Genomic DNA, 23,876 nt, shown 5'->3' with positions numbered 1-23,876 from the left:
AAGATTTGCCTATTTGAAACAACTAATCAGGGCTAACAAAGAAGAAGAAATGACTTGTGAGCTCCACCTGTCAACATTGCTGGACATGATAGATGCTTGATCAGAGTTGACCCGAACGTGTGAGGCCAGAGAGCTCATAATGGATGATGAATACACATGATTAGCCTACAATTTCTGCGTAGAAAACAATGGAGGCCTTTAGTGGATGAATAGTTCTTTCCCTATCATACAGTACTTGTATATGTTTGCACAATAATGTTACATTTCCCTGGAGATGAATTGCTCCTTAGGTTTTACATTTTAATTTTGCTCTTTTCCTGTACCCACTTCCTTGGAGAAAGCCTCCTTAAACGTGGTGTAAGCCTCATTGAACTCCTCCATTCTGCTGATGAAGCCAGCTGCTGGAGCCACATAGACAAGAGTTGGTTCTATGCATGGTGGGGAGAGAAAGAGGAGATTGCCTCTGATTCCATAATCAAATCTCAAATATTTGTTTGGGAACTGGTCTGATGCGTTTCTCGTTGTATATGCATAAGGCCCCATTCAAACACTATGCTCCCACATGAATGGTTGCTGGTATTGGAGACAGGGCAAATGTGTGATTGGATGGGAAGATCAGCTCACTGTTGCTCATGCTCCCCACCATGTGTAGGGGAGACACTATTGACTCGCCTGGTCACTTCATCGACTTGGCTGCTGCTCTGAGAAAGTATGACAACCCTTTACCTGTGTTATTTGCTCTGCATGGACAAAATGAATTATGTGTCCCTGGTGATGCATGGCACTGCTGTGCAGCCCTGTGTGGAATTGACATCCATTGCGGAATTTCCATATGTGGAGTTGCCTTAGCAAGATTACTGCCTTGTCACAAAGGAGGCTCAGATTGGAGGCTTACACAATAAGATGCTTTAGGGACTTATGTTTTGGTACATGCGTTCAGAGGTGTGTTATCTGTGCTATTACAGATTTCTTGTCTTCAGCAGAGGAAATTAGGAGGAGCCAGAGATCTCTCTTGATAAAAACTGAAAGAAGTGCTTGGTGTTGCAAAGGGCAGATACCTGTATATAGAGATCAATTTCAGCATAAGCTCTCACCCAGAGGTTGCAGCTCATGTTGCAGATTTACATGATTATCTAAATATGATGAAACCAGTGTGTGCTCTAGAACAGAATGACCAAAGATAATTGGACGCCGTGTTGTTTCCAAGGGCAGCTTGCTTTCACATGGCATTTAGGCACCAGAGTGCTGTGATAGGAATTCTCACCCAGGATGGTTTCAAATCCACCTGTTTGCAGTGCCAACGCAGGCTGCTGAAGCTCTTTCATGCGTTTTTGGGATACTTACGCTGCCATTTTCATTAAGGAAGGGAAGCAAGTAAATTGTAAGGTGGAAAGCGGGTGTAAAAAAATACTGGAAAATTTTGCAGCACCTTGAGAACACTAGACTGCTTTTGTTAAATTACCATGGACAATCTGGTTTGTGTATGTGTTTTAGAAATGGTCTGTCCTGCATTTTGCTTCGATTTTCATATTAGGAAATAATTTCTTAAGTCTATCTTTATCAAGAGGAAAGCAACTACCTGGGGAAAAAAAAAAATCTGATATGCAGAGCTTGTAAAGTTGCAAGAGCTTCCTTTCCCAAGAATCAGTAACTTCATATTCTGCATATTTATTTTAAATTTTGTGTTGCTTTCTGTTTTAAGTTGTGCTATTTTACAGCGTCCTTTCTAGTTAAGTATGTGTGATTTTCATAAGTACATTTATACTGTGTTAGGCTAACCTCCAAGGCCCTGATGCTTTCTTCCCAATATTTCAGATATTATATTTAGGTTTAGGGTCTACTGTAGCTATTGTTTAATAAATAAAAACTATTCCGACACTTTTGAAGTGATGCTTAAAATTATTGCTTGGTGTCATCTATGTACATGGTGCTTTTCCAGGATGCCTGTTTGGCAGGTCCACAAGACGCTTGCAATTAAAAAATATGTAGATAGAAGGAAAATCACAAAGGAAGTGGAGGAGATTGAGGCAGAGGTAAACAGAAATTATATGTGATTCTTTCAAATACAGGGACTTTGGCTCAGTAAAATATGGTACTGAGACCAAAAGGGAGGGTTCCAAAAGCTTCAGGGAAGTTTTTAATGTGTGATATTTTAGTGTATTTTTGGTTTCTGTGGAAGCTGCCCAGAGTGGCTGGGGAAACCCAGCCAGATGGGTGGGGTATAAATAATAATAATAATTATTATTATTATTCCTGGGGAAAGTAGTTTTCAGGAGGGCTTTGAAAGACTTGAGAGACTCAAGGACTCTCTTCCCCTGTTACTCACTGCTAGATTAACAATGGCAAAGCACAAAGAAACACAAGTGAACAACACAAGCAACGCTGACACCAAACCCTACATACATTAAACATAATAGAAACACCGCCACCCGACCCCACCCCCATCCATCTTCCCTCTCTCCACCCCCCTTTCTTTTTTCTTTCTTTCTTCTTCTCTCCCTAATGCCTCAACAAATGAAACGGATTTGTAAAAATGTTACATGGAAGAAGAAGAAAAATACGAGGCACTACATTTCTGTAAAAAAAAAAAAAATCCTTAATAAAAAATATTTAAAAAAAACCAATGGCAAAGCACTGGAAGACATCCTGTTTGAATCGAGTGGGCATAACAGCATCAAGAAATCTGGAAATGGAGAGCAATGAAGAAAGGAAAGTAGACAAATGTGTAGAAACATCGTGCTGCTGTATTGAACGCACTGTTTAAAAAGAACTCGCCGCCTCAAGCATATGGGGCAATGACTTTGGTCGCTGGTAGGCGCAAGAGAAGAGAAGCAACTCGGGGCGCGCCGGCTCTTCTGCTTTGCCCAGCGCAAGCGGTGCAGCTGCGCCAAGTTCTCCGCCTGCTGCCTCGCCTCTCCTGGCCCCGCCCACCCGCGCGAGCCGGGCTCCGCCGTTCCCCGCCCTCCGCCTGCCGTCGAGGCCTCCCGATTGGCTGGGCCCGGCATGGGCTCATGTCAGTCCAGATCGGATGTTGCGCCGGCGCTTCGGGACTTGTAGTTCCCTCCGCCGAAGCGCCGCGGCCGCCGCCGCCCGCCTGGACTTCCCTTCCCGGCATGCCGCGGGGCGAGGCTCCTGGGCTCCAACTCCTCCGGCGAAAGATGCGGCGCCGGAGTGTGGGCTCGGGCGGCGGAGTGGCAAGATGGAGGGGGCGTGAGTACGGCGCGGAGGAGCCGGGGCTGCCCCGGGAGGGGCTTCAAAGCTGCGCGGGGGGGGGGGGAGGCAATTGTGCTTTATTTTTCGGGGCGCGCTTTGCTGCTTTTTGGCACCAGCGTCGTTTCTGGCGCTGCGCTCGCGGTCGCCCAGGGGTTGCAAAAGTAGCATCACTTGAGAAAAGGGAACGACAAAAAGAACCTTTAACTCCCTGCAAGCTCAGAAAAGTTCTTACACTGCCTCAAATTTGCCTGAGCCCAGTCCTGGATGCTGACCTGCTGCAACCCTTTACAGTGGTACCTCGGGTTACAGACGCTTCAGGTTACAGACTCTGCTAAGAAATAGTACCTCAGGTTAAGAACTTTACTTCAGGATGAGAACAGAAATCGCACAGTGGCAGCAGCGGGAGGCCCCATTAGCTAAAGTGGTACCTCAGGTTAAGAACAGTTTCGGGTTAAGAACGGACCTCCGGAATGAATCAGGTTCTTAACCCGAGGTACCACTGCACTGTAGTTTGAAGATGGAAGTCCTTTGGGGACACTTTTTTTTCTGAACCCAAAAAAAACATCCTAGTGCTCCGTTATTTTTAATCTGAACTATCCTAAGATCCGACTCTCCTCTGGAATTCACCTGTTCCCTGTATCTCCCCTGCTAGATGTCTGCGGAGAAGAAGAGGCGGTCCCTATAAGACAGAGCCGGCCACGGACTTGACCCGCTGGCGCTTGAGCAACGAAGAAGGGCGGCAGCAGTGGCGATTCCTGGCGGATGGCGAGGATGGTGGTCGGGAGCAAACGGCGCTGGAAGCTCACTCGCTAGGGCTCAGCACGGTAGGTAGGCAGCCGAGGCGACCCCTCGCTTGCTACCAGGTTCTGAGGAGAACATGCCAGTTGCATTAGGACCGCTTGGTTCTTTGGGGATAGTTCCATTGGAAGTGATTTTCAAACTTCATTTTGTCTGAATGCACATTGACTTGTCTGCTGAAGAAATCCTGTAATTGCAGAAGGCTTATTCTTTGGCAATCCCTCACAGCCGAGTAAGATTGTCTTCCACGAACACGGTCTTAACAGTGAGTCCGTAAGTGACTGTGGAGGCCAATTCTGGATCCACACGTCCTTCCACAGTGGGGACATAGGTTTCCAGGAGGGACTTGATCCCAGTGAGGGTTTGCTAAATGTTCCTTCCTCTTGGCACATTTCTCCCTTTCGTCCTGAGTTTGAGTGTTTGAAGGCATATCCTAGGGTACAGGCAATGTTCATGTGGGGCTTCCCTAGTGTGCCCAGAAAATGGATCCTAAAGCTTTGGCGGTGCTTCCTGGCATCAGCGTGTTGAAGGGAAAGAGCAGGAGTGGCAGAAGAGGGTGCCTTTCAGGAGAGGTTATGAGTTTCTCGTTGAGGAATTCCTGATGAGATTCCAGGGAATCCCTACTCATCTGAGGCTGCAGTTTGTTTTCCTAAATGTTACAAAGTGGTCCTAGAAGTCTGTGTTTTTCCACTGCCAACTGGGATGTGAGAACTGCCCATATCTCTGCTCCAGAGAAAGTAAGCAGGACTGGCTTGTTGCTTTTAGTCTTCATGTATCGGGAAGGTTCTTTACTACCTTGTTTATTCTTGCTGGAAAAAAATACTTCGCAAAAAAGCTGAATTGATCTGGTCGCAGCCCCTATGCTGCATTTATGGCCCCTTTCTCCCTTGCCCACACCTTCTGGCTGTTCCTTCAGCCTCCCGTGTGATACCCTCCTGAAAACTGGTTGGTCCTAATAAAATTGACTTGCTTTTTTGGCTCCAGAGGCAAATATTCAGCCCTCAGATTCCCGGTGTGTGGAGGGGTATGGCACCCTAAGGAAGCCTGGGAACATACTGAGAGGATGCCCTGTGGTCCTTCCTGATAGATGCCAGAGTCTTTGATTCCCTTTCTGTTTGCCTGTTTTGCCAGCCCAGTCTCCTGCTTTTCCTTGCTTTGTTGTTCCTCCCTTGCCCTCTCCCTTCTCCTAGAAAGAAGAGAGGAGCTGAGTGCCCCACAACTTGTGGAATTGGTCTCCTGCCCTACAAGGTGCTCGCTGGAGACATTCATTCTTTCTTTCTATTTCCCTGTCTGTTGTGAACCTAAGCTTCTGCTATAGAATTCACCTGTATCCCTTGTATTTCTGATATTTTTTATGATCTGTGATATTGTGTGTGTTGACGCTGGTCTGTGACCGTATTAATAAATTCATTCATTCATTCATTCACCTGTGTCTCTTTCCTCTTTCTTCTTCACTGTAATTGGCAGAGCAAATTTTTCCCGGACTTGCCAAAGGCCTGTACAGCACAGGAAGCAGCAGTGAATGGGATGAAGTTTTACTCAGGCCTGCAAGCAGAAGATGGCCACTGGGCTGGGGACTATGGAGGGCCTCTCTTTCTGATGCCAGGTAGAGTTACCGTGACAACTCAGCAAACTTTTTCTCCAACCAGACAAGCAGTGTTCCAGCAAGGGGTGATGTGTAACAAGTCCGAAAGCGAACGCTTTGTGTGCGGCCGAATCCCCAACATCCCCGAGAGAGAGAGGGAGTGGCTGGGCCTTCCTTCTCCTGCTTGAAGGTACCAGTGAAGTTGACACAGTTGAGAGAAGTGTCAGCTGGAGACGTGCTGCATGTGTGCAGGAGAAGGAATCATAGTGTCATAGAATTGGAAGGGACCCAAGGGTCACCTAGTTGCATCTGTCAGCGACCAACTTAGATAAGAAAGTTAATTTTTAAGTAAAGGGAGTTTAAAATAACATGTGCCTCATCTTATGGCATCCTGTCACTGGAACATTTAAGGAGGCAAAGAACCTTGCTTGTTTCACGGCAGAGCTGTGTAAATTCATGATCAGGATTTTGTGAGGTTTCCTTTTTGACCCCCCCCCCCACCTGATGAGATCAGGAAGGAGAGCAACACAGGTAGCTGCCTTATATGGAGCCAGACCATTAGACCATTAAGCTTAGTATTGTCTACGTTGACTGGCAGCCACTCTCTGGGATGTCAGGGAGGCACTTTCCTCAGCCCTGCCTGGAGATGCCAGGGACTGAATGAGGGAGCTTCTGTGTGCAAGCCAGGTCCTTCCCCACTGGGCGCACCCATCCCTACAATCTTGGGTCTCACGCAGGTGTATCCGCCTGGTTCATCCTCAGTGGGTGTGAGGCTGGTGGCTGCCGCTTTCTCTGCAGCCCGTGGCTGGACCAGGTGGCTTCCTGCCTATGTCAAGACGTTGCTCTCAGCACCTTTGATTGTAGCATAAGTGATCCTGTCTATCTCTCCTCCTAAACATTAATGTTCTTTTTAGTTGACTAAGAGAATCAGCATCTTTGGTGCTTCTCAGGACTGATTGTGTAACACACTGATCTCCCTAAAACAGGGCTCTTAATCACATGCTACGTTGCCAAGATCCCACTGCCAGAAGAGAGCAAGAAGGAAATGGTGAGGTACTTGCGTTCAGTTCAGCTTCCAGATGGAGGATGGGGCCTGTGAGTAAACTTTAAAATTTGGTGCTTTAGAAACTGCCATGAGGGGGTCAGGGTTGGAGGGATCTGACCCAGCCGCTGGACCCAGTTCCCCAGCCCTTGTTGAACAATATGTTCCAGGTTGTGGAGACTAAAAAGTGAGTTTGCCTTCTCCACTGCTCAGTGCTAGAAACTGGAAACTGGTGGACTAGAAGAGAAAATGGAGAAAATGACTCCCCCACAGCCAAAGGTTAAAGTAAATGTTGGGTGATAAAGTTGACCGTCCCCAGTGAGAGTGATGATAGATACAACGCGCCAAAAACATTAGCACATAGATAATTGAGTAACAAAAATGCTCATAAAAAAGGGCTCTGAAAAAACAGACAGAAGTTGTGGGAGAGTTACAGATGAGCTGGTGTGTCGTGTGCAGAGCCCATGTGCAGCAGTAGTGGAAAAAACCCCTTTGTGCATTTGGCCCTTAGATTAGCCAGTTTGCATAAAGACCATGGGAACAGTGGAAGAGGCAAGGCTCATTCTTGTAATATTAAACTATGGATTATGTATTGCATCCAAACTGGTCTAGTGTGTAAACAAAACCCTGTCCAGCAGAACCAGACCTGCTGGGAAATGAAACACCACATGAAATTTCTATAGTCTGCATTTAAAACAGATGACATAATGTTCCCATTTGTTTTTGATGGCTGTTCTCTGCATGGAAATTGATTAAGCCCTTTCTGTTGCTCAAATTGCCTTAGCTAGCTTGCAGTAATCTTGATCTATCTGAAGTCAATCAGGACAGACTAACTGTCTGCGGGCAAGGCACATATTCCTAACAGTTCTGATGTTTTTGTCTGGCAGGCATGTTGAGGACGTATCCAAGGTATTTTGTACTGCTCTCAACTACACAGCCATGCGAATCCTTGGGGTCAGTCCTGATGACCCAGATCTGTTGCGGGCTCGGAACAACCTCCACAGTAAAGGTGACTAACCAGGAGGCCACCTCACATGAAGGTGGCTTTGTTTTTCAGTCTTGTTATCCTGTGGAAAGGGAACTCTCCTTATTCCTAGAGTGAGCGTCTAGTTCTTCTAACATCCTATCACATCCATGGACTGTCTCCTTTCAGGAGAGTTGGAATCTTTGGAATTTAATATACAATACACTGTTTAATATTGGCTGCCTTGAGTGCATCTGCTTAAAGTACTAGGCATGAGGATGCCGTGATAGAGCTCCATGCTGTTGTGCACAGGAGGCCAGAGTTCCCTGTTTGGGTCTTCTCTCACCACCGATTCAGCATGATTGGCGGCACAGTAAGGAGGACTCTTTGGAGAAGGCTGAGAGGAGGAGGGATGAGGAAATAATCAGTGGGTGTGTTTTGTTTATACTATCCCTTTTGCAGACAAAAAAGTCAAACAGTAAGCATTTGTTTCTTACAGAAGAGTCCATTTTACTGCAGCAATCTCTGGTTTTATAGATATCTGTATGAGTTCTTGTATATTTGGCTCTTCAGGTGGTGCTACAGGAGTCGCTTCCTGGGGTAAATTTTGGCTGGCTGTTTTGAATGTCTACAGCTGGGAAGGACTGAATACACTTTTCCCTGAGATGTGGTACGTGCAGTTTTAGAGTATTACAGTGCAAGCCTAACCATGTCTTCTCTGAAGAAAGTGCTGTTGAATTCAATGAGACCTGCAGGTATATGGCAGTAAAAGAATTAATACATAATAATGTGGCTTGCTCCCTGGTAAGTGGGAATAGGATGGCAGCTTTAGCTACCATAATTTATATCTATACCTCCTCATAGAAACAACTGGAAGTTACTATCAGTTTGTCAATAGGTTGGCATGTTTGCTAAGTCTGTAGTTCAACTTGTCACATCACTTCGAAGAGCCAAAAAAGACCTAAGTTTCAGGAGGCCCCAGAGACTGGCCACCGGAAATCTAAATGTCAATTAACATTTTAGCTCACACTGGTGAAAATTTGACCTTCAGAAACCTTTTGGGGTAGGAAACCCTAGCTTTACGCAGGCTGTGGTACAAAGGTGAGACTCACAGCCATTGCTCCGCCCACTTTTGTCTCCGGCCACGCCTACTTTCCTGCCTGCTCATGCTCATTATGGACATGCAGTCTCTGAAAGGTTGCCCATGAGTGAACACAGACCTCAGCCAAAAACCGGCTTCCCAAGCCCCAGTTTAGCATTTTGTCTGAACCCTAAATTCTGGTTAGTGTTAACTGTGGTTTGTCTAAACAAACCAGCTTGATGAACTTTGGCTTGCAGTTAGCCTGTTTCAGTAATTAAAATTTATTAGAGTTTGTCAGGTTTAGGCAGCAAAGCAAGCTGTGTTTGAGGGAAACACCTCCTTGGGGCTCAGCCAACCAGGACGGCATGTGAGCTCCTTCTGGTCCCATTCAGGTGGGCCATGGGCTCAGGGCTCATGGAAAAGGAAGGCTCGGTTGTTCATGTACGCTCAGCCAGTTTAGTCCTGAGTCTGCTCTGGAGTCCCTGCTGCTATCCGGGTAGCTTGTCGTGGGATGGATGCTCTGTGGGAATCTCCTTAGGGCCACAGATACATGGCTACCGGCTGCCATTTCTAGAGTTCTGCCCATCCTTGACCGCAGGCTTCCCTTTTGATTTCTGATAGGCTGTTCCCTCGCTGGATGCCAGCCCATCCTTCTACTCTTTGGTGTCACTGCCGTCAAGTTTACCTGCCCATGGCCTACTGCTATGCTGTGCGACTCACTGCGGAAGAAGATGAGCTGGTTCTGAGCCTCCGGGAGGTAGTTCAAAAGGGCCTTTTTTCCTTCCTCCATCTGCCTGTTTTTCTCTCTCATTAAGAACCATAAAATTGTAGAGTTGGAAGGGACCCAAGGGTCATCTAGTCCAGCTGCCCGCAATGCAGGAATCTCAGCTCAAGCATCCATGACAGATGGCCTTCCAACTTCTGCTTAGAAACCTCCAAAGAAGGAGAATCCACCTGAGGGAGACCGTTCACTGTCCCGACAGCTCTTACTGTCAGAAAGTTTTTCCTGCTGTTTAGTTAGAATCTCCTTTTTTGTAACTTGAAGCCATTGGTTCAGGTCCTACCCTCCAGAGCAGGAGAAACAAGCTTGCTCCACCTTCCATGTGACAGCCCTTAAGATATTAGAAGGTGGCTATCATATCTCCTCTCAGTCTTCTCTTTTCCAGGCTAAACATACCCAGCTCCTTCAGCTGTTTCTCATAAGGCTTAGTTTCCAACCCCTTGATCATCTTGGTTGGCCTCCTCTGCACTCGCTCCAGCTTGTCAACATCCTCCTTAAATTGTGGTGCCCAGAATTGGACACAGGACTGACCAAGGCAGAATAGAATGGTACTATTACTTCCTTGATCTGGACACTGTGAAATGCTTTAGAAAAGTGTTTTTGCTGTGATTCCTCTGGAGGCACCACAGATGTTCTCCTGGAACCCCAGCGAAAGCGTGGTTTACAAATTATATTGACATCTTTAAGACTTTATATCTCTTTAAGGTCATACAGAAGCCAAGGTACTTGGTCCAAAAGTGTGTGATGGATTGGGAGGCGGAACATACAGCAGATACATAATTGAAGCATTTGCTTAGATGGCATAAACAGAATGAAATTCTGTGGTCAAAGAAGACGCTCTGCCTGGTCTTATAGCAGGTCCAAGGCTGAGAAGGAACCTAGGCAGCCTGTTTCCAGCTTTCTCTTCTCTTGACAATTCTGCTTGGTGTTGTGTGACCCTTCTTTGCACCCAGGAGCTCTACACCCAGGACTATTCCCTCATTGACTGGCCGGCGCAGAGGAACAACGTCGCTGCGGGTGATGTGTACACGCCACACAGTTGGCTGCTCTCCATCATCTACGGTGAGCAGAGTGTGACCTCTGGGCTTGGAAGGTAGTCATGCTTGTTTGCAGACCTGTTTGCCGTCGCCAGGCCTCTTGTGCTGTTCACTAGCTGAGATGGTACTGCTGGTCAGAAGAAGGAAAAGCGAATGGTTCACAGAGAGGCATCGCTTTATTGCCCCAGGTGGAGAATTGGGCGGTAGTGCATACACCGTTAGAGGAAAGTGTAATGTGCAGATCAGGGCTGCCTGTGTATACCTGGAAGTAAATCCCACCATGTTAGTGGGTCTTCCTTCACTCGGGAAATGTAAGGTTGCCTGCCTGCTCCCCTTGATGCTTTTTTGCATTTGCTTTCTGGCACATAGTGGATTAATGCAATGGAAGACTCTGTAGAGGAAGGTTCTGCCCCTGTGAAGAGGCCTCACCTGTATGCATGCACTGTGTGTAGTTGGCCTAAATGCCTCTCTGGCAACGGCACATCTCCTGGCATCCGATGCCTTTCCTTTGGATATAAAAGCTGCATAGGCCTGGCACGGGGTGGGCTTGGCCTGGTCAGGGCAATGCTTGTGTGAGTCTTCTGCAGAGTCCTCTGCCTCTCTTGGTCAAGGGAGCCCTCAAAGCTTTGCTTCAGCCTGCCTTTTCCTTTTTAATCTTGCTGGCCGTGGCTGGCTTCATTGCTCACTGCTGCAGGGATAATCAGAACTTGGATTAGCAGCCTACTCAACATTATTCTCCTTTTGTACAACTCCACTTACTGGTGTATCACCTGCTGATTTCACAAGCCATTGCTTTGTTGTGATTCAGAGATTTCATCCAACAGTAGACAGAAGTGGTTTGCTTTGTTTACCTGACAGGCCCACTCACTTTGCAGGGTTGCTGCAAGCGCTCCGCACATAGAAGAAGAGTTTGGATTTGATATCCCGCCTTTCACTCCCTTTAAGGAGTCTCAAAGCGGCTAACATTCTCCTTTCCCTTCCTCCCCCACAACAAACACTCTGTGAGGTGAGTGGGGCTGAGAGACTTCACAGAAGTGTGACTGGCCCAAGGTCACCCAGCAGCTGCAGGTGGAGGAGCGGAGACGCGAACCCGGTTCCCCAGATTAGGAGACTACCGCTCTTAACCACTACACCACACTGTAGCATACAGCATATATCTTTCAGCCCCTAGTCTCTGTGTTCTCATCCCTCAACCCTTGCTTGGCTATCAGCTGAATTGGGACTCCAGAGACACAGTAATGCCACAGCAGCTGATTCTGGGTGATTCCACTACTTCAGCGCAGTGTGTGCTGGTACAGGGGCACAAAGGAAAAGAGTGAACATGCTTCTCCATGTGCACAGGGATTGTTTGCAAATGTGGCTTTGCCATTTTCCAGTGACAGTATTGATAATTCACAAATGAAGTTTGATTAGTTCTGAACTGCCATTGAAACCTAAGTTAGGGATTTGCTAAGTGTATGTGGCTCAATTCCTATCCGTATTACTCTTCAGTGCTCGTATTCAGCAGATAAATATGAAACCTCTTTCTCTCTCTCTCTGCTTCCATTCCAGCAATTATCAACACCTACGAGAGATTCCACAGCACAGCTCTGAGACAACGAGCAATTGAGCAGCTGTACGACCACATTAAAGCTGATGACCGATTCACCAAATCCATCAGCATTGGCCCTGTAGGTCACTTTAAGTGGCAGTTATAGCTGAATAGCTCTGGAATGGAACTTGATTTGCAGATTCCAAAATGTTTGTTCAGTGCATCTGTTCTTGGTAGCACAGGCAGATGTCTGCAAAATTTGTCACCCCATTGATCACCAGGGTTGATTTGGCTGCCCTGACTGGCTGGTCAGGCACCCCCAACCTCCCCCCTCCATGTGCACCCCTCCTGATGCTACCCACTTGGTGGAGCACAACCATCCCGGATGGAAGATGTGTGCCTCCTGCTCTTCAGTGGAAAGCAAATGGTCGTGGATGAGCCCAGGCTCAAAGCTGTACGTACACACCTAGAAGGTTCCTTCCATAGAGCTGAGTGGAAATCTCAGCGGCAGGGTACATGATCTGCAAGCAGAAGGTCCTGGATTCCACCTTTGGCATCTCCCAGTTGAAAAGGATCCACGAGTACCAGCAGAGCTCAGAAATAGCCCTGGTCTCCACTGACCCCCTTCAGCCGTTCTGCAGTGGGGAAAAGCGTTTCGGCTCCACCCCCACCTCTGTTCCAGGCAGGGGAGGGCGGTTGGGGCAGAGCTCAGCATACTTGTCCCAGCTGCAGTTAATGCTGGAGGCAGCTACTGTTGATGAGTCTTCTTTTTGACCGCATCCTTATGAGGATTGATGTAGGAGCTGAGTTTATAAAGAGGCACAAATATTAGGGGCTGTTTGCTCTATCGTTCTTAGGAGAATTGACTTTGCCTTTCTCTGCCCATTTAGATATCTAAAACAATTAACATGCTTGTGCACTGGTATGTGGAGGGAGACAAGTCTGCTGCCTTCCAAGAACACGTTTCCAGAATCCCCGACTACCTCTGGTAAGACTTTGTTGAAACTCAGACTTGTACATCCTTACAGCTGCTTGTGCATAATGCTCTTAAGGACTCCTGGGTACTCGCTGTTCATCAGGAGAGACTGGAGGACACTTGGAAAGTAGCTGCTGAACTCCCCTGATGAGAGCAGGATTGCCTCCTGTTGGTGTTGCCGTTCACCATTTGGACGGCATATTAAGCTCCCAAGCAGAGGACCAGCCTCTTCTCTTCCCAGGAGACCAGTAGTATTTGAACAATAAGGTTGAGAGTCGGCAACTTGCCCAAGGCCTCCCTGTTGGCTTAAGAGCTGAACAGGGATTTGAACCTGAGTTTTCTTCAGCCCCTGTCAAGTGGGGAAAGTTTATGAGGAGCTCATTAGTGCTGGTGTGAAGATAATTCAGCTTGCACCCCCTCTGCCCATTTGTTCACCCAGGGTACAGGAAACATAATTGAGGTGCAGGACTCTGTTTAGCCAGTCTACAACACTGAGTGCTTTCTGTCTCCTTGCAGGCTGGGACTGGATGGCTTGAAAATGCAGGTAATAATCCCTGGCATGGATGAAAGGGATTTATTTTTTCTCTGTCTCGTTGAGGGTCAGGCTTGTGCTTCACAAGATGCTGCGACATTGCATCAGTCACCCTGTTCAAACTGGAAAAGCTGCGTCCAGAGTGGCTTCAGGATCAGAGAAGCCGCAGGGTTAGCTGACATATTCCTGCTCCAAATTGCCCTTTCTCCTGCACCCCACAGCCACCCTCTGGTTTCAGAAATGTGGGGGGAAATGCATTATAAACTTGGAGCAACAAAGCAGTTTGGGAGACGTCTAGAACACAGGTGGCAGAAAGCTTGCCATGAATCCAACTTCACGCAAGTTGAGAGCCACCTGGTGTTAGTGGTTGAGGAGTGAAAACAGAGCTTCTCCTTGACAGTTGCATCTTCAGAAGGTCGTCTCATGAAGCATTTTGAGACCTCCTCCGTTCTGGCCCAAATGATTTAGTATAAGAGCCTCCAGAGGACTCCTGCGACATGTTTACTTAATACTTTAGGGATAAAGCCCCCAAATCCACCACATTCAGATATCACGGTTGCAACAGTTTAGCCCGTGGATGGATCCAGAGCACCATTTAGTTTAGGGTTATGGCAGGTGATTTTCAGCTGTTGCAGCCAAAGGAGACAAACACAGTTTTTGGAGGGGTGCAGTTGACCACTTGCCCTTCTTCGCTCGAGGCATCTAGCAAGAGGGTATTATTGAATGACTCAGCCCAGTAGGTGATTTATGTCCCCTCGCAAGAGGAGTTTTTGAGCACTGCAATAACTATTGTCCAGTTGCTTTTAGTTTATTTTTATATTTAAAAAAATCTGTCCTCTTCTGGTGCTCATGTGCCACTCAGGACGGCTTACAACAAATTAAAACCACAATACAATTCAATGTAGTAAAATTGAAATGAAAATAAAAACACACATCAGATGAACTACACAACATTAAAATCCATTTTGAAGCAACTTTGGCTGAGATCCCACGTGAAAACCCCACTAGCCAACTTCACTTTGCCTGTACCAGAGGGAGTCCTGGGTGGCACTTGCCCATGAAACATTAGTTCTTTGGGCATATTGCCGCAGGTGGATTTTAAAAATGCATAGGTTGAGAGAAAACATTTATCCAAGTTATAGATAAATTATTGAGTTTGTAAAACGGTTACATTGGTTACATCCTCTAAAATACAATAAAAGGAAAGCATATAAACTACTTGTTGTATACTTAATTATTTTTGCAGGGATGATTAAACCAGTTAACAAATAGTTTAATGTTAATGAGAATTCAAATAATATTAACTAAAACACAAAATATTATGTAAAGTAGATTACAAATGTTTCGTTGGTCACTACGGAGTTCCCCCTTCCCAGCTATTTTGATGGCTAGCACTTGGTATACGAGTGGGAAAGGTTGTAATAAGGACTCCCTCGGTGGCAATAGGCTTTTCCTTTTTAATCCATTGCCAATTGTAGAGGAAATTGCTTTTGGGGAACAGCTGAGCACCTTCTGCTGCCTGCAAGGGAGACAAATCAGGTGGGAGGTGAGTGTTTCTTACTGCATCTTCCTTCTCTTTCAGGGCACTAATGGGTCACAGCTTTGGGACACAGCATTTGCTATCCAAGCTTTCCTGGAGGTAATTATTTTTCTTTGTTTTGACCTAGGACTTAATAGGGGGAAACATGGCTGTTCCTCTGTAATTTTGGGGAGAATTAGCCTGTAGGTCCAACACACATGAATCAAATGACTGAAGAATCAGTCTGGGATATAGAGAGAGCATATTTAGTTCACACAACACAGAAAGGTATTACAAATGGTGACATGTCACTAGTAGAGATGCGGTCAGGCAGACAGCCAGTAAATTTCTGTTAAGAATGTCTTTTGGTTGCTATTGCAAGGGAATGCAAAGCAGCAAAGTTTTAAATAGGCTAGGATGTTTAATTAATGTTACTCAGAGGGTATTCCTCAGCACATAATAGCATGAAGGCAAGTTTGTTTCGTACATAGGAACCACAAGGAAGTTTGAGCAGCTTTAGGACTTTGGGGTTGAGCCACTCAGGACGGCTTACAACAAACTCTTTCCCTGCCCCAGTTCTGATATAGTGATTTATTAGAAGCTTCCATTTACATTTCAAGGAAAGCGTATTCCTTGTGCTCATGGGAGTTTCCTTCAAATGCAGATGACAGTTCTGAGAGGCCGTTTTTGCCAAGCCTGTGGTAGGGAAAGAGTTAAATTCCCTTCCTGTGTCATCCCTACAGTCCCTAAAGTCACTGCTTACATTAACTACACTCACACAATTATCACAACTCAATTACTGCTTGGCCCTGAATTCTAGTGAGATTTGTGGGCCTGGCCCCCCCCCCAGGTAAGTATAGGATAAGATTGTAGCCTTAATTCATCGAATTTTAATGAAATTAATCTTAACAAAATATTATTAAGATTGATTACTGCTCCTGGATTCAGTTTTTAAAAATCACATTATGTCAATTGAAACACCTTTTTTCCTTCTTTTTAAGGCAGGTGCCCATAAAAGGCCTGAATTTAACTCCTGCCTGCTACATGCGCATGAGTTTTTAAGAATCAGCCAGGTAAGAACCAGGCATATACATATCCATGATCCAGTTCTGCTGTAATACTGCCCACATTCTAAAAATATGTAGGTTTTGATTTTGCAATGTGCCTCATAGTTCTGTCCAACAACCACACCCACAGCCACACCCACCACTGCTTTGCTCCCAGGAATGTGTCCCTTTGTTGTAAGCCAAAAATAGCGTATCTTCTGAGTTTATGCCAATGAAAACTCCGAAACGTGAGGAGTTAGGAGTCCAACGTTTATGCAAGAATGTGAATTTCAGCCTCTCCAAACTCACATCTTGGGGGGAAGTGTTCCAGCAGGTGAACCAAATTTAACTACTACATCTGGAGGACTTTATTCCTTTTCTCTATGCAGAGAATTTCTTGATTTCTTTTCTGTAGTTCTCAAGGCACTGCAACATCAAGAAAGATTCCTTGTTGAGGTCAATATTTGCTGGCACTGAATTGCTGAAGTGTGTGTGTTTGTTTATAGTTGCAAATATCTATACCCATACAAAAATGTTTTTATGCCTATAACACCTTCAGGCCCAAACTTGAAATTACAAAGACCGCTGTGGCTTGTGCTTGTATATCAGACTTTTTATATCACTTTCTCCCTTGCGTCTAGCATTTTTAATAGCGTAGTTCTTAAAATAGTGTTCCTTTTATGTCGATTGCACTTGCCTTCTTTGTCTGAGTGTAGCTTGTATCTCCTTCAGATTCCAGATAATCCACCTGATTATGAGAAGTACTACCGTCAGATGAACAAGGTATATAATCACAAAAAGAGCTCCCTTTCTGAAAGCAGCAATGCCAGATGCTAAGTTAACTTGGGAAGATATCTGTCCAAAAATCTTACTCTGAATTTTTTCCAGGAGAAAGTTGCTCATGAAGTTAGGATTGCTCTTTAACCTAAATCTTCTGGGCAGCAGAGTTATTGGCAGTATATGTGGTCCTGCAAGAATCCTCTGCTCTGCATTGCCTAATGCTCTCAATTGTCTAATGCTCTCCAGGGTGGATTTCCTTTCAGCACGCGGGACTGTGGCTGGATTGTAGCTGACTGCACTGCAGAGGGGCTGAAGTCGGTGATCCTTCTGCAGAACAATTGCTCTTTTATAAAGGAGCAAATCCCACCAAACCGTCTCTTTGATGCTGTGAATGTGGTGAGTGGCTTGGAAGGAGAAGCAGCCCCTGGGTCAAAGTCCAATCTGCCTCCCAAACGATGTTGCCTTTGGTGGTCATAAGCTGGAGGTGGGGATTTCTGGGTGAAGCGTGGAGCTTGTGGGAGTATTTCTGATTTCCGCTGGGCCACTGCTTAAGGCTGTGGGGCCACTCCACTGAGCTCCATCTTTGCCATGCCCTTGTCCAGACACTCTCTCTCTCTTCCTCTGTGTCTGACTTCAGTTGCTGAACATGCAAAATGTGGACGGTGGCTTTTCCACGTATGAAACGAAGCGTGGCGGCTGGCTGCTGGAGCTCCTGAACCCTTCCGAGGTGTTTGGTAAGAGAAGGGACTTGCTTTGCATCCATGCTAGCATAGTTAGTAAGAGGTTTGTGTGTTAGTGGAAGTCCTCTTGGGCAAGCATGGGGAATGGGGCATCGTTGTCTCAGTAGGAGAACTGAAGCCATTCCACACCCAACCACCCTGCCTGCCCCGGCAATGTGATTCGGCTCCTGCTGGACCCTCTTAATCTTCAATCAAACTCTGATATTAAACAGTTGACAACAACTGTACCCGAAAGGAAAAGACAAATTATTTTAAGTTTCAAGAAAAAGAGGCATGCCACACAGGAATCTCACATCTCTCTCTAGAATCTGTCTTACTGATTTTCAATATATAGCCTTTATGGATATTTCTGCTACATTTCAATCTATTAATCAAAATAGACTCTGGGAGAAATTTGAAATTGCCAACCTTGACTGCATTCTTTGGCTTTCATCCAAGAACATTACAACAACACAGGAATGAAGGTGAGAGGAGGTTTAAATGGTGATATGACTAAGGCTTTTAAAAGCCATAAGGAATGAAGGAAGGTTGCATTCTGACTCCCATGCTGGAAGCTGGCTCCTATTACAGATCTATGATCTGTGTTGTTTTATTGGTTCTGGTGCTGTGGGTTTGTCATGGCCTTTGGCTGTATCAGCAAACTAGTATTGTATTTTATGTGGTTTGCAGGGGATATCATGGTGGACTACACTTACGTAGAATGCACCTCGGCAGTCATGCAGGGCCTGAAGCATTTCCAGGAGCGCTTCCCTGAACACAGGGCAGAGGAGATCAGGTAAAAGGAGGGAAGGAAAGGAGCGGAGCAATGGGAAAACAGGATGTGAAACCTTCGTTTCAGAGTTGACATGGGAAAATAAATTCCCTCCTGTGGAGAAGAGTCATTGGGCACCTGACCCTTCTGTGGGGTGGGAGTGAATAGCATTTTTATTCCTTCCAGTCTGGGCTAGAGAGAGTGGTGCTGGGAATCGTGGGTATTCACAGGGTTGAAAGGGTTTCCCACTCTTTCCTTTTTGCTCAGAGAGACGCTGCAAAGGGGCCTCCGCTACTGTCAGAAACTTCAGAGAGCTGATGGTTCCTGGGAAGGGTGAGTGTCCTCATAAAGCCAAGGGCCGCTTCAGTGATTTGTTGGGCTTTCCAGCTGCTTGGCAGGGTATTTAAAATAAAAAGGAAGATGCTTGCTTTGGGGCAATTTTAAGAATCGGAGGTAAAAAATCCCACTTTTCAGCACCAGTTTGAGACCTTTGGGTGGTTCTAGTAGGAGAAGCCAATAGCACCTTTTTATTAGCAGTTTAATTTGTCTGAGAGACCAGTGTGGCATCTGACCCTACAAGTCCCTGGTTCATATCCTGTTTCAATTTTGCTCCCACTGGATAGCCTTAGGCAACCTGCCCTCCTGCTTTGTCACAGTCACTCAGAGAGTTAATATTCACATCTTGTCCATATGAAACACCTTGAAGCTGCCCAGTGCTATATAAATGCTCAGCATTCTCGTTTATCTTTTATTAAGTCTTATACCATCAAAGTTAGAAAAGAAAATGTTCATGCCTTTATTTAAAAAGTAATTGTACAAATGTAATGCATAAGCTTGACGTATTACAAGAATTTAAAATTTGTTCTAGAATATTGTATGGAACATGGCTGGGGAATCTGTAACCCTCCAGCTGCATTATGGAGGATACAACTTCCATAATTCCTGGCCATTTGCCACTCTGACTGGAGCTGATCTCCCCTCCATCCCAGTTAAGAAATCATACCAACACCCTCAGGGGCAATGGGTTGGGGGGCTGGTAGTGATAGAACTGAGTCACCAGGTGTAGGGAGAGAGGGGCTGGGGGAATATCTAGGGTCAGCCAATATTCTGAAGTTGCGGGTCCATACTCACCTAGGAGTAAGCGCCACTGAAACTAGCTCTCTTTAGACAAATTGTTGGTGCAATAAGTGAAGGGAAGCAGAGTTTTTAGAATAAACATTTAAAGTAGATGAATTGTATAAATGCTATGCAGACATTTTTTTAGAGAGAGGAGGTGGAATTTATAGCAGCTTGCCAGATGGAACGATCTCTTCCCCCATCCCCTGTGTCCCACCCTAGCCAATTTTGGGAGGTGTGTGAGTGTGAGGGATTGGGGGGGGAAGCTTTTTTATGTGCGGGTGGAAGTCCTTGCAGAGGAGGAGCTGGTGGCGTGTATCAGAGGAATCGTGGCCAACAGCTTCGGCAGCCTTTGTTTTTATTCCATATCCGAAGTAATGGCTGCAATACTAGACTGGTATCTGATGCCAGAAACATGAAATGAAGCAGAAATTAGTTACGTCAAAGAAACCAGCTTTAATTTCCTCCAATATATCTCACGTGTTAAAAATGATTACAGCATTTTTTGTAGGCTGAATGTATATGTTCCAGACATATACACTGAATCGTGTTGGCTTAATAGATATTTGAAAGATAAGGAAAATAATTTATACTGTTGGTTTTGCTTCTGCAAGTAAACTTCAGTCTCATTCCCTTGATTTGGGATTGTTTGGCACAGCAAGGAGGAAGGAACTGGCTCTCCTCCCGGCTTGGTTCTGTTTGCTGATCGACTTCTCCCTCCTAGGTGCTGGGGGGTGTGCATCACCTACGGCACGTGGTTTGCTCTGGAAGCCTTTGCTTGTATGCAACACACCTACCAGGATGGGTGAGTGAAGACCTTCACCAGGTTTTATAATGGAAGCTCCTCTGATCAGAAGAGCTTGCTGGCAGTGAGTGGCCTTTCATTCAGCATGAAGAATCGTGCTGCCTTATTGCCCTCTATGGGATGGGGAGAAGGAGGGCACCGTCTCCCTACACTGAGCCTAGAGGCAAACCACTCTGGGATTCAGCTGGGAGCCAGCCTCACCTGAAGAGCCGAGTCAGCAAAGGTGGCCACTCTCTCAGGCTCACCTGCGCAGGGGAGGGACTGGAGAGACCGGCACTAGTGGGCCAGGCAGACTCATTGTTCTCACCCACAACTTACAGCGGTTTCAGCAGCTGAGGACAGGCCTCCTGGTCAGCACTGGTTTGCAGTGGTGACATCCGCTCTTCTCTCCATAAGTTTCTTCCCCTGTATCTATTATCCTGGCCCTATCAGAATGCAGAAAGACCATCCCATCAGGCATCAGGTGGGCCTCCTGCAGATGCGTCTCCCTTGACATTTCCAGATTCATCTTGTAGCTCTCAGCCAGCTGATGGGTGCTGTGTCTATGGGTGCACATGCACTCTGGGGAGCATTGAGCCTGTGCTTTTCCTTGATATCCTGTCTCCTTTTCATTTGTCTCTGCCTGGCGTGATAAAATTCCTTGCCTTGTCCTTGCTAACCACCATATGTTCCTCCGCTGAGGACTCTGTGAGTTCCCGTTCTCTTGCCCTTTCTCTTCCAGAGTGGCCTGTGGGGAGGTGACCCGCGCTTGTGAGTTCTTGGTCTCCAAGCAGATGGAGGACGGTGGATGGGGAGAAGACTTTGAATCTTGTGAGCAGCGCAGATACATCCAGAGCACCACATCACAAATACACAACACTTGCTGGGCTCTTCTGGGGCTCATGGCTGTTAGGTAAAAGTTTGTGCTTGGAAGTGACATTGACCCTTGGCCTCTGCACGGGGATGAGGGCAAATAAAAATAGCCACCAGTCTTGAATTGCATCTTTGGGGGACCCCCACTGGCTAGTAGAGGCTACCACCAAGCATGCCCAAAGAGCAGCTTCCTCGGTCTGTGCTGCAGCCTGCACACAAGATGTCCCTTGGGAAAATGCAGGCCTCCTTTTCTCCTGGAACGCCTTTGTGCAGAAATTCAACTTTTGGCAGCTGCAGTGAAAAGATCACAGCTGCCTTGTCTGGCAAATATTTCTGCCTGAGCATAGCCTGCTGTCACTGCGCATCTCTCCTCGTTAGCCATGCTCCTTTGCCTTGCAGGGAACAGAAATGCTCAGTTGCTGCATCCAGTCCTTGAGGCTGTCCCTTTAGCTGCTCGCTTTGTTTGTGGGAACAGTTAACAAGTCTCTGACTGAGGCCATGCTAACCTGGTGGCATTTGATCTTCCTGCCTAGGATATTACATCACTTGCAAGAATCTTTCCGATATTTGTGAATTACCTGAGCCTTAGCTTTTCCTCTCTAAACCTACTTGAGCAGTGAACTTGGGTCAGAACAACTCTTTTTGCTTTGCAGGTATCCAGATGTTAGAGTCCTGGAAAGAGGGATCAAAGTTTTGATTGACAAACAGCTGCCTAATGGAGACTGGCCTCAGGTGAGGTGTGCCTTGAGTGCACATAACGGAAGGGCACAATGGAATTCCATATAACGGAAGGGCCATTTGCATACATTCTCTCTCACACTAATACACCTACAAGCACACCTTTCTTCTTAGCTTCTCAGAATTCCTCTTCCACCCTTGTTGCAGATTTTCCTTCAAGCACCGGAGTCTCTTTTGTGTTCCTTGTTCCAGTATGACTCCCACCACCCACGTTTTAGCTCCTGTTTGTACCAATCCCAATCAAACACAGCCTTTCCTTGGCTGGGAGGGAATTCCCTCTTGACTGTTGAGCAGCTCATGAAAAAAGCAGCCCTGACTATTTCTACTTTTGGAAGGGCTGGTTCTCAAAGTGCCCATTAAGCCGCCTGAAGTTTTAAATGTTTAAGCATGGATCAGGAACAGTGGAAGTAGGAAAGCTGGCGCAAGCCAGACTATCAAGATCACTGTGCATTGTCTGGTTTATCCTGGAATGCCTGCACATTGGAATCGGAGCCTTTGGTCCAGCTCATTCTCAGGGCAGTGAAGGTGTCATTTATTTATTTTTAAAATGTAAACATTTCAAAAAGTATCAGCTGCCTTTTCGCCATGGATAGTCAAAGCGGGTCACACCTGTCATATGGTACCTCCATGTATGAGGAGGTTTGTGCAGCTCAAGGCCGCTTTGCAGGTGCTGATGCCCTTATAGGTCGCTCATCTTCCCGTGCTTCTTACTGTGTTGGAAAGATGAGAGAATGGATGAGATGGAATTTCTGTGTTTCTTTGCCTTGCAGGAGAACATTTCTGGAGTATTCAACAAGACCTGTGCGATCAGCTATACCTCCTACCGAAACGTCTTCCCCATCTGGACCCTGGGGCGCTTTTCTCGCCTGCATCCTGCCCACCCACTGGCTGGCAAGCGCTTGACGGAGGCATTAAGAAATGGAGAGAAGGGCCTGGCTGGCAGGATGGCAAACGGACATGGAGAAGCACCATAGAATCATAGAGTTGGAAGAGACCACAAGGGCCATCGAGTCCAACCCCCTGCCAAGCAGGAAACACCACTCCCCTCTTCCTGAGTTTGGGTCTGGTACCAACATTGCAGGCGTGGACTGCCAACCTCTCTGCTTATTTTTCTAAACTTTTAGGAAGCTGGTAAGGAGGGAGAATTGAAGGGGAAACACGGAAGGCTTCTCTGGATGGTTTGCCGCCCTCTTGCTTCTCGTACTTCTACATGCCAGGTAGAAAGGAGTTGGCCCAGGAGAAGTGATGAGTGGCAGACTCTGGGTCTGTGCTGTGGTTGACTCGCATTTGCTGCTCAGAATGACACTTTAGACACAAAAACCCATGATTCTGTGCCCTTTACTGGACATTAACATTTGTTTAACTTTCTGTACATGCATACCAAACATTATGGTGGCTGCGTGTATCCCTGCTGTTTCACTGTTATACTTGTGGTATTTGCAGTGGAAGCAGAAGAGTGTAACTTTTAGAGTAATTGAGGTAAATTAACACATAACGTAATCAGTGTTGATGCCTTATTTTTCTCTTATCTTAAAGATAAGCTTAAATTGTTCTTTAGGGTATGGGTGGGGAACCCTAGTGCCTCATCCCCCCTCATGACGAACCTGCTGGGGTGCATAGGTGGCACAACAATTGAATAGTGTGTGCTAGTTGCATAGACCCCACATGCGTATCCCAGGGAACAGACATTCTGGGACTTGGGTCTACCCAACTGCCACTGAGAGCCAGCCCACATCCAAGGTAGTGGAGAGGCTACAGCTGACCACATTGCCTAAGTAACTCGTGGTCCTTGACATCTGCCAGCATTGGCCAGCATTTTGGAGCTTACATAGCCTGGAGTGCAAGTCCCTTCTTATCATTTGATCTACTTACCCCAAGCAGAACATAATTCTCTTACCAGAGAAGATTCAATACATGTTTTGTGTAGATGGACACAGTGACACACACGCAAGCCTTGGCCTGTGCACATCTGGCCCTGATCCTGCTGTG

General features: G+C 46.4%; 1 protein-coding gene across 1 annotated transcript; it reads left to right on the top strand.

Moving 5' to 3' along the window:
• The first annotated feature begins 3,082 nt into the window (after positions 1 to 3,082).
• LSS (lanosterol synthase) lies at positions 3,083 to 23,387 on the top strand. The gene is made up of 23 exons (XM_081918438.1): positions 3,083 to 3,210; positions 3,866 to 4,037; positions 5,479 to 5,617; positions 6,583 to 6,691; positions 7,526 to 7,647; positions 8,176 to 8,272; positions 9,305 to 9,440; positions 10,418 to 10,526; positions 12,053 to 12,171; positions 12,923 to 13,020; positions 13,525 to 13,552; positions 15,123 to 15,179; positions 16,061 to 16,132; positions 16,838 to 16,888; positions 17,132 to 17,281; positions 17,523 to 17,619; positions 18,295 to 18,400; positions 18,644 to 18,709; positions 20,217 to 20,297; positions 21,019 to 21,189; positions 21,803 to 21,881; positions 22,658 to 22,858; positions 22,928 to 23,387. The coding sequence occupies exons 1-23, from the start codon at positions 3,200 to 3,202 to the stop codon at positions 22,940 to 22,942; spliced, it is 2,286 nt and encodes a 761-aa protein (XP_081774564.1). The 5' UTR covers positions 3,083 to 3,199; the 3' UTR covers positions 22,943 to 23,387.
• The last annotated feature ends 489 nt before the right edge of the window (positions 23,388 to 23,876 follow it).

Source organism: Podarcis melisellensis, assembly GCF_964234715.1.
Source record: "Podarcis melisellensis genome assembly, chromosome: 1".
NCBI classification, from domain to species: Eukaryota; Metazoa; Chordata; class Lepidosauria; order Squamata; family Lacertidae; genus Podarcis; species Podarcis melisellensis.
Note: the sequence above shows the minus strand (reverse complement) of the source record. Positions and strands in the feature narration are given on the sequence as shown.